At 41.5% G+C, this 11,486-nt stretch overlaps 1 protein-coding gene across 1 annotated transcript in view; it reads left to right on the forward strand.

The window, feature by feature from the left end:
* Positions 1-7,929: 7,929 nt before the first annotated feature.
* The window catches only part of gsg1l2b (gsg1-like 2b), an 11,428-nt gene continuing 7,871 nt past the window's right edge, over positions 7,930-11,486 (forward strand). Inside the window, exons 1-2 of the mRNA XM_019864440.1 lie at positions 7,930-7,974; positions 11,325-11,475. Coding sequence (XP_019719999.1) covers positions 11,366-11,475 — 110 coding nt within the window. The 5' untranslated portion in view covers positions 7,930-7,974; positions 11,325-11,365. The remainder of the gene's footprint in view (positions 7,975-11,324; positions 11,476-11,486) is intronic.

Below are 11,486 nucleotides of genomic sequence, written 5' to 3' on the forward strand. Positions count from 1 at the left end.
TAAAGGCAGACACGAATTGACCCAGCTGCCAACACTACGGCTGTTAGTGACAGCTCTGATGAATTCAGCTGAGGTTAAACAATAGAGAGAAAGAGGAAAGTGCAGTGACTCACTGATACTGTGTGTTTGTTGGCATCCCTTTTTAAAGGGACGGAAACATTTCACTGTCTGTGGAGACCATTTGGGAAGTTTTAATCAAACGGAACAAAAACTAACCAGACAACCTGTTTTGAGAAATCTCATTCTGGGGTGTTGTGATGGGAATTAACTCAAAAGGATTTGAAGAAAATTTGCATTGTCTTTGGTTTGGTTTGAGGATTGAAAAGAAAATGACCACACCCTGAGAATAAAAGAGGATCACTTTCAGAGTGAATTTGATCATTATGAAAGCAAATGTAAATGAAATGACAATTACGATCTCAATTATTGTTTTTAACCCGTTCGGGGACAGCGGTTACTACAGTGGACAGCTTATCATGTTATCAGCTTCCAGGGTGCATGAAAGGGTTAATTTCCTCATGCAATTCAGAGTTAGCGTGGCAGATTCAGTGCACCATCGTTATCTTTTTAGCCACTCGAGGTAGCTGATGTACGAAAAGTCATGCATTTTTATGGTCGACCAGTGTCAGAATGGTTTTTAGCACGGTCGGTTGTGGTGTTGTCACCGGATGTTTTTCTATACAGTAGCAACTCATTACAAGAATAGCTAGACTGACGTCAAAGCAGCAGACAACGCAATGTTTCCCAGACCACAACAACAAGAAAAAAAAAAAAAAAAAGATGCAGCAGAGTTTCAATGTATTCATTGGATCCAATTTTAAAGTTGATAACACACAGGGCAGAGCAAATTAGGAATTTACTTGATGGCCATCTACAATATTAGCAACACCAATCTAATCATTCCTGACTTATTGCATCCAAGCTGCATGAGAAGTTCAAAATAATGGGAACTGTTCGCAGTATTATGTCGGTGACACAAAATCCGTTCCGGTTCCTGAAGGGTCCGGAACAGAATCGGACTCTTAAAACGTGGACTCAGATGGAATTGAACAAAAAAATAAAACGCAAGACCGACAAAATACAACAAAAGGACGCCAGTTACAATAACAAGGGAAAAAGAAAACTAACCAAAATCGATAATAAGCAAGGGCAATATGAATGGAAATAGTTTGTCGTGAAAAGAAAAGAAGAAGTCCAAACACAAAGGATACAAAACCGAGACCAAGCTGAACAACCAGAATACTTACGATAAAGAATGCAAAAAAGGGGGCGGCAAAATACGTGGCGTGGACAAGAGAGATCGTCTAGAGCAGCGATGTTAAACCCATTTTCGTTGGGGGCCACATTTTAGTTTCCGCTTCCTAGGAGGGCTCGAATAGAGAATAACAGTTTATTCAACTATTGTTGAAGTTACTGTCATGAGGTGTTTGGCAAAAAGAAAATGCTAACATGTCTCATTTATTACAGAAATTGAAATGTTGGTAAATAATTTCGCAAGGAACATGGTAGTTGCCATGTTTGATTTGCTTTTGTGGGCCACATAAAATGATGTGGCGGGCCAGATCTGGCCCCCGGGCCTTGAGTTTGACACCAGTGGTCCAGAGAATTCTACACTTCGAGACAACGTCATGAGCAAGGTGCCGAACAATCCGACAAAGGCTGGGTTAGCTGGCCACTCCTTAAATACATGGCAGCAGGTGTGCACACTGGAGGGAAGGCCCTCTTCTGCCACCTGCTGGAGACACACAAGAACAGAATTATGACAAAATTAGTCAAAGTCAGCTACGATGTCCAAGAATAATTGAGCAATTGTGGTCTTTTCTGATGCTGGTTCAGTTTTTGCAAATTTTTGGGAGTAACAGTGTTGACTTTACATTTGACTTTAATTTATTCATACTTGTAAACATGAATTATAAACTTGACATTTGTGGTAATTCAGACACAGAAAAAGTTGATTTATTACGCGCCGCAATTACGTGACGTCCACTTTAGTAGACGTCTCCATGAAATGAACAGAGTGTGAAACGTGTTGAAATTAACTTCTGTGCTTATACAAACCCATAGCGTGTGTGTGTGTGTGTGTGTGTGTGTGTGTGTGCGTGTGTGTGTGTGTGATCAGAGCATGGAAATATCACAGCCATTATTTCTAGAATTACATTTTGGTGCGGCTTCCGACTTCAAAAGACACATCGGTTCATTTTTTTCTTCACGAATATAAACTTGATTCTATTGCCTGCATCACGCAAAATTGAATCACATCTTAAGCGCCATGTTTTTCTCATTTTTGATTAAATCTCCGCATCATGTATTACGAAGATAAAAGATAAGGTTTGAATAATTCATGAATTCACAGATAACTGAATTTTATTCGGGTAAGAAAAAGTGTCTTTCCAGTGGCACCAAAATAAATTAAAAATAAAAAGAGTCGAGCCAACATTGTGCAGAATATCATGTGCGATCCCTATTTTTATTTTTTTTTTTGTGATGACACTACAGAGGGATACCAGTGATGGCAAAGAGGATAAAATGGGATTATGACCATAGAACAGGAAATGGAAGTCGTCCTTGCTGCCCGGTAAAAGATGATTGTCAACGTTAAATTGACAATAGGAACAAAAGAACGAAATCTTTTTTTTTTTTTGTTTGTTTCTGGGTGACGATTTTGCGACCGGACACAAGCAGTAATCCACCCTATGAATTGTTCTCACCCTTTTTACTATGTTTAATAGCAACAAAAATGAACTTATTTTTACACTTGGATGACAGTTCATGTTAAATATTAGGTATGCTGAGATATTAAGATAAGAATATGGTAGTTTGTGAACCCCAAGCAATATTTCTCACGGAAAATTTTGTTCGTAAACAGAGTCATGTGTGAACCGCGGCCTTGATGACCGAGTTTCCGTTTTCTATATTGTAGGTTTGACATCGAAACTGATTTCCATTTTTTTTTTTTTCCCAATGGGAAGATATGAAAGGATGTGTAGTCAATCTTCCGGCTTCCAGTGTCTGTGTTTCTTTCGGATAAGGATAACGCCCTTTCAAATCTCGCTTCTATTGACGTAATCACTCTTTGCACGCTTTACGACAGTCACTTGAGTGCAAGATATTTATCCCTGCCTCTATTTCCCACCTTACCTGCAGTAATGAATGTGAGAAATGACAACAATGACATGGCAGATCTTTTAACCAGACCCCCGTTTCCCTTTGTGACGCAAGTCTATCCGTGCGCTTTTCTTGGAGTGTTTCCTAATCTGCCCGCGAGACAGACAATGAGTCAAAAAAAAGGGAAGTACCGAAACCAAGATACTCCTCTGAAAGTGATTCCAAACCTCCACTAGCGTCGTTGTTGAGCTCAATCATGAGGTGACAAGGTTATAGAGAAACTGCCTCCGATCAGAAAAAAAAAGCCGCCTCGGGATATGTAATCAAATTCCGAGACTGTATTTGTGTGTGTGTGTGTGTGTGCGCGTGTGTGTTTAAAACGGAGAGGTGCAAGTCAGAAGGAAGGGGACGGCAAGGGAGCAAGAATGATGATTTTTAATCTCACAAAAGAAACATTTGCAGTTCGCGGAAAAATGTAATTTAAAGTATATACACGCACACCTGCAGTCCATCCACACACAAACTTTGTTTCCCAATTGACAACTTGTTAGTCAAGGAGGGGAAAAAAAGGATAAAAGACAAAACTGTGTTCTTCATGTGAAAGGCAAAGCACGAACTGGCTTTCACAGTTCAGTGCTTTATTCATTTTTTTTGGGGGGGGGTTGAAACGACTGGTCCGGATTATTATTGCCATCTTGCGATTTGTTGTTTGTTTTCGGTGTCTCATGTTCACGTCTTCCCACTCTGCGGGAGTGAGACTGTTCCGTCAGTTTCTTTGTGACTTGTGACTTTGTTACTTTATCATTTCTAGCTTTTTGATCCAGTGAGTCAGGAGCTTAGTTTTGTCATCACATCTTTCCAGGCCTGTATTTGTGTCACCTCATGCCCGTCACTTCACCTCCTATTGTGCCAAATCCGTCCAGCTGTCTTTCAAAGCTTTCCTCTCGCGGTTGCAGTGGCTGCCTCTTGTTTCTGGTGTTCCTCATTCAATGTGGCATCAGGTTGATGTGGCTCAAGGCGGGGTAAGGCAGCTTTGTTTATCATAGCAGCTTCCAGGCCGCCATCGGACCCCGCCATCGGACCCCGACGCCGGTGGTGCACATGCTGCTGGCATCATTCGTCTTGGCTGGTCAGTTAAAACTTCATGCTTGGCCCATGCAAGTCCTTGGAGCCCTGGCATTACGGCCACGCGCCTGCCTGATCTTGACGATGCACATGTGCTTGGCATCCTGGCCATCCTCCCAAGTGACCCACACAAATTCAAGCTATTTTTTTCCCCCCTTATCCTTCCTGTCAAAATAAGCAATGGCGCATTTCTATGAAAAAATATTCTTTCTGATTATTTTTGGGTGTGCTCAGGGTGGATTTCCCCATTTGGTTGAGATATTAACCCTTTCAGGGACAGCTCTCACTACAGTGGACAGCTTGTCAGGTTATCATTATTGGTGCATGAAATGGGTTAAAAATCAGCATGTGCGTCGAATGAATCAGATCACCAATCCAGACCATGAGCGACACTGAACCAAATAGCGTTTTTCATTTTAAATTAAATATATTTGCTTATACCTTATTGGCCCGAATATAAGACGGCCCTGATTATAAGACGTCCCCCTCTTTTTCAAGATTCAAGTTTGAAAAAAAGTCTTTTTGAACGCCAAATTGATTTTTTGTACAGAAAATAATTACAGTACATCTGAAACAAATGATTATAACAATATATTTGAGAGAAAAAGAATCTTTAAATTTACACCATAACTTCTCCTCAGCTGCCGGTTAACCTGGCCGATCTTCGACCCACTTCGACCCACGTTTCTCCATTTTCTGTTATCTCTTCGATTATTTTCTTCTCTTTTTTTTCCTCACCGCTATTTTTTTATTTTTCTTCTTCATGCTACCGCTATTTTTATTTTAATTTTTCATGGCAGGGGTTCGCATTGGCCTGGGGAGTCAAGTTCAGCATTCGCTTCAATGATATCTGGCGCCATCTAGCGTCGTGAATGGGTATAACGTCTAGACCCCGAATATAAGACGACCCCCACTTTTTCAGTCTTATTTCAATGCAAAAGACACAGTCTTATATTCGAGCCAATACGGTATATCTTCCCTTTCATATTTCGGGACAACAGCACTGCGCTGCGCCTTTTGAACTTCACTCTACACATCTCCGAGGAACTTATCTCCTTAGCGTTTGTTGTCATTAGCCACTGCATATAAAAGACTGCATTTGAATTTGTTCAAAGTATATTACGGTGTCATTAATAATGGAGAGCAGTTTTTCTTTTTCTTTTTTTTTCTTTTTCTTTCCATCGAGGCCAGTCTTTGAAACCCTTTACATAGTGCCGTCTGCAGCTATGAGTGAACACCCGCGATGATGCTGAGTTACAGTCCAGGAAGGACAGCTTCCTGACAAGAATGATTTTTGTTAAATGCCTCTACTAAGAGTTTGTGAATGTATTTCTTTGTCATTCCCCGTAGCTTGTGGAGAGATAGAAAAAGATTCAAACCGATAACTTTGTGGCTAATTGAAACCATTTACATAATGCCGTCTGCAGCTATGAGTGAACATCCGTGATGATGCTGAGTTACAGTCCGGGAAGGACAGCTTCCTGACAAGAATGCTTTTTGTTAAATGCCTCTACTAAGAGTTTGTGAACGTATTTCTTTGTCATTCCCCATAGCTTGTGGAGAAATAGAAAAAGATTCAAACCGATAACTTTGTGGCTAAGCCTTCTGCTGTGCTGTCCTTTGAACAAATTCCATTTCATTGATATATTTTGGTGCCTGCAGGACTACATGGGTCCAACAAATTATTTCTGACCCCTTTTGGGCCACAGTCTTTCTCGCTCTGCTGTTCGGTGGTGAAAATTAAAATCAGTCCATTTAACATTCCACATCACATTACTTTGTGGCATCACCAGTACCCAAACAATTTACATACACGCAATGCAAACATTAGTTTTGAATAGATTACTCTTGTGAGACAAAGTGCCTGATTTCAGTTTGGTACCTATATTCTATTAACACATGAACAGTGGCACGGTGCTTGACTGGTGAGCTCATCCGCCTCACAGTGCAAAGGTGCAAGGTTCAAATCCGGCTCCGGCTTTCCTGTGTGGAGCATGTTTTCCCCGTGCCTGCGTGGGTTTTTTCCGGGTACTCCGGTTTCCTGCCACATTCCAAAAACACGCACGGCAGGCTGATTGAACACTCGAAATTGTCCGGAGGTGTGATTGTGAGCGGTTGTTTGTCTATACGTGCCCTGCGATTGCCTGACAACCGGTTCAGGGTGTCCCCCCGCCTACTACCCGAAGACGGCTGCGATCGGCTCCAACACCCGCGGCGCTTGTGATGATAAAGTGGATCGGAAAATGGATGGATGGACATGGGAATGGTTGAAAAAGAATTCTGACAAAAATGATTTACATTGTGTTAAGTGCATTATCTGGATGAATCATTTTGAGTGTTTTTACAAAAGCATTGATTGTGTCACGTGATTATGCTGCGAGCGCTCCTTGGGTGAAAAGATGCACGCGCGTGTGTGTCTGTGTGTTTGGAAGACGGGGAGGGGAGAGGAGGAGGGGGGGTTAGGAGGGTACGGGGGCGCACCCTTACAAAATGAGAGAGTGAGTTTGAGAGGAGAGGCAGATGCGAGAGACGCTTGTAAGATCCGCACAGTAATTAGCCGCGGATATATCAACAGGGATAATCGGATTGTGAGGATTTGAAAGAGGAGAAATCACTCGGATCCGGGATTAATTCGGGCGTCTTCACTCCTCCGGTTTCGCCGCCGCTATGGGAATAGACCGGCGGCGGCGGGGGTCGCCGTCAACTACGGGGCGAAGTTTAGCAGCTGTGTCCCAGTTAATGCCGAGACAAGCACTTTGATGTCATATTGTGACAAAATATTCTCTTTTTCATTCATTCATAACCTGCTGAGAGACCATCACACAAAGTGATTGCGCAACACATCCATCGTCTCGCTCCCTTTCTCATTTTATTCTTTCAGATTCCTGCTTTCATGCATCTTAGAGAAGCCGAGTCTTCACAAGAGTCTCGCGCATCAAAAATATATGATCCTGAAATAAAAATTTCACACTGGAACTATTTTCTCGCATGAATCCCGAGTGACGTGAATTCTCACGATTGCCTTGGTGTTCCCGAATGTTTTTGTTCAGCTTTTTTTTTTTTTTTCTTACTGCACGGATTCCGAGAGGCAAGCATTATGACAAATACTGATGTTAAGGCTGAGTCTCAGTGCGCATACAAACAACTTCTCATCTTCACATTTGCACCTGTGGACAGTCCGGAGCCTTTCAATAACCAAACATGCATGTTGTTGCAAAAATGAGAAAAAGCACAAGAAAAAAACAAAAAAACATGATTACATAGAGAATGTAGAAACTCCACATTGACTAAAGAGATTCGAACCCTGAATCTCAAAACTGTGAGGTACATTCGCAAACCACAAGCGCCACCAAATATGACTTCAGAACGTTCATTAAAATGGTGGCAATTATTTCCAAAGCCTCGTGTGTTTCTTTTTGAACTCTTCAGATTTAAAGATGTTTTATTCCCTCACAAAAACATTCTATCCGAATGCTATTTCACTTCCAATGAAGCCATATGGGAGCAAGAGGGATCGATCCCCCCCACAGCAGCCGCAAAGCCTATTTTTGATCATTTCTATGGTCGACAATGAAATCCTTGAAATCCCAGAATGGCATGCATGGCTTTTACTGATACAGCGGAAATGCCTTCATCGATCGCATCGGGTCATCCGAGCTAAACTTGCAGCGATTGACTGTTATTTTTATCTTGCAGGTGAAAACTGCCGAAATTTCATCTATGTCGCACCTGCAAATGAAAGAGGTAAGTTGATCATGAATCCCATTATAATGCTAAAAACAAATATTTGAGTGTGACACATGCTCCCCGAAACTATCTAGAGGAACATTTTTTTAAATGGAATTAGAATAATGGGTGGTGCACAGTCTCTTGTCTCTTGTTTGAAAAAAAAAAACAAACTAGACAATGAGTCAGTTATCAAATCAAACCACAAATAGTTTTGATAATCAATGAATTGCTTAAAGACCTTGTGAAAATGTCACATTCTTAAGAGTAAATATTCTCCGATTCTTGTGGTTCTCCGCGAAAATGTTGGTCTTTGACCAAAATAAGACATTTGCAAATATACTTTTACTTTGGAAAACAAAGATCCAAAATTTTGCCAATTTTCTGACATGTTACGGACCAACCCAAGAAGTGAATCCTAACTTATATTTGTGTATTTCCTGCAATGTCATTTTGACATAGTGTCCTGTTTTTGAATAAAAGAATGGGAATTAAAACTGCGTAATTTTTTTTTTTAAATCCGACTCATCGATTAATTGACAGTTAAATCAAAAGGGTGCCCATTACGTCGATCGCGATCGACCAACAGCTGTCCCAAGTCGATCGCGAGGGGTGTAGAGGAAAAAAATCTAACATTTATGTGTCTCTGTGCATGTTATTAATATATTTTTTTGTGTTAATGCACCCTAATCATCATATCGGTCTCAGTTTCACAAAAAGTATTGAAAAAAATCAAATAAAGCAGGTCACCTTTAACCTCCGATAGTTAACAGGCTGCGAAAAGTGCGTCGCATGCCTCCCAGTCAGGTCTCGATGAAGGCAGGCATTAATTTCCTTTCCGCAAACACACAAACTCTTGCGTCTACTTGATTTTTCTGTTTCGTTCATTTTAGGGGACGTTATGGTCGTTGCTTAACATGGCATGCGTGTGTACGTGCGGGTCGATCGCGGGAGGTTGGTTAATCGCAAAGTAGATCTTACGTCAATAAAGGTTGGGCACCCCTGGTTTAATCTAAACATTCATTAACACCGATGGAACCATTTCGACACAAATCGCAAATCTTTGCCTAACTACCTGAAACACAAGCGAGTCATGAAGTCACCCCCACTGCTTATTTACTCCAATCTAATGCTACACAGGGAGCTGTTAGCACTTAGCACTGATTTACCTGCTGCCAGGTAGGAGGTGCAAATCAATCTCTTCCATCGATTCGTTCTCATTCGCCTTATCGGTTCCCTTAGCTGTGCCGTTTGGGATAAATCCTTTCTGTTAGTCCTCCTCCCCTGAGTGTTAACAGTGATAATATTTTGGGGGGCAGGGTTGTGCGTCAAGTCTCTTCCATTCCTATTCTGCCGTGGTTTCTAAAATAGAAATTCAGTTAAGTAGCACGTGGCAAACAAAACTGTCAAAATCTCCCAAACAGGTCAATCCACAACTTAATATGTAAATCGGAAAGAAAAAAAAAACATGAGGGCATTAAAGGGGGTCCCTTCTGCAATTTGCGCAGCAATGAGTAAACATAGTACACCTCGGAACATTCTCGGAATGAGCTGCAGTACAAACGCACCCAGATGGCCCAACGTGGCTTTCCAGGGAACACTTAAATGCTCACTGTTTATTCTTCGGCAGGCAATCTGCTTTAACCAGGCAACATGAATTGTCAGGCAGACGAATGTCGGTTTTGGCTCGAGTTGATTGCAGAACTGCTTAAAACACATCGGCAAGCACGTGAATTGGGTCCTATTTTCCACCATCATTGATTGCCAAACGTCTTCATCAGGAGTCAAATTTAGTCATTACAGCATGTTTGAATATGTTGGCGTCAAGCGTTGCCAGTGAATCAGTATTATCGGTGCTATAGAAGCAAAAATACGATCAAGACAGGCCAGTCGATGGCTCTCTTATACGGTAATTAAATGTTCTGCTAATTACTTCTTGGCTTCGCTTCCATATGCTGAAACCGGTAATCTTATGGAAATACTTCCTAGAAAACAACTTATGTTGTATTATTCTTGCTCATTTGACGCAAAGTTAAAGAAATACATTAAAACTGCAGACAAGATTTCATTTGTTGGTTACTCGTGTTTTCTTTCTCGAGAATTTCATTTCAGCAATGCTTTGTTGTACCAGATACATTCATCGTACATTATGCATCATTTGTTATGGTACTGCATCATCCCAAACTTTATTAAATACATTTTAATTCAAGATATGGATTGTTTTTTTATTCGTTGATAATTTAAAAATGGGGAAAAAAAGACTTGACAGTTCTGCAAATGTATTAAAAATTATACGCTCAGACCCTTTTACACAATAAGCACCCACGCTGTTTAATAATGTTTCACATTGTCATTGCGGGCACTGTTCATTCGAGTACGGTGGTGCCTTGAGCTATGACTTTACTTCATTCCATCAACACGCTCGCAATTTAAAACATTCTTATCTCAAATGATGTTTCCCCATTGAAATGAATGGAAAGGCCGCTAATGCATCCCAGCCTCCCCCAAAATGTTTTTGCACGGTGTGTTTTTAATAAGAAAGCACGCTACAATCACTTAAAACATTTATGGTAATAACATAATCAGACAGAATGTAAAGAATTAAACAGTTCTTGCAGCTTGATTATTTAATGGTGGCTGATTCTTTTGTACGTAACCTTGCCACCGGGGGCAGTAAAATACAATTACACAAACATAAATGAAGAAGACTAACGCAACTACAGTAAGTAGCTCAGTAACTGCAGTAAGACTGGTCAAAGTATACACCGTACAGGACGACTCATATCTCAATGCAACAATCTATTCGAATTGTCAAAAATCTTCCCGAGGGCTGAAGACAGTCTCTGAGCTAATTTTTTTTCAACTGAAAGCTACAAAAGTGTCCGACATTCCAACAAGGATATTTTAGGCAATCATGATCAATAAATCATATGACAAACGCTTCGGGCTGTTGTGTGATATACTTCATGGCACCTTAGCTTCCGTTCAATGGTTTCAATCGTTTTTACGCCATGATGTTCCCTCCGTCATGTGCTGGAGGCCCCTCAGCAGGTTATATATCCTTTCACCGACGGTGAAGGTTAATCATATGGGTGACAGGGTCACTCATCCAACCTTCACCGACTCATTCTACCCCCCACCCGCTTCTATGCATGTCCTCTCCAATTGCCCTTGCTTACCTAGCCCATATTTTTCTTCACTTCCCCTTCCCCTATTTCCTATATCACTGCCTGCACTCCCTTCGTGAGTCACTCAACCATGTCTTCCTGCACTCCAGCAATTTGAATTTGCCTTCACCCTCCCCCGCCCCCTACCCCCAGCCCTTTAGACTCAAAACGCTGTTTTTGTGCTATCTTCAACATCCATAGGGGTGCTGTGGCTGTGCATTGTCGCAGAGTGCCTGTATATCATGCTCTTGGCCACCGGGGGCATCCTCATGTGGATAGAAGTGTGCCAATTTGGCAACGTCATCGATGGCCTGAAGCTCAATGCCTTCGCTGCCATATTCACCGTGCTTCCGGGGGGGCCGA

The sequence above is a fragment of the Hippocampus comes genome, unplaced genomic scaffold, assembly GCF_001891065.2.
Source record: "Hippocampus comes isolate QL1 unplaced genomic scaffold, H_comes_QL1_v1.1 scaffold267, whole genome shotgun sequence".
NCBI lineage: Eukaryota > Metazoa > Chordata > Actinopteri > Syngnathiformes > Syngnathidae > Hippocampus > Hippocampus comes.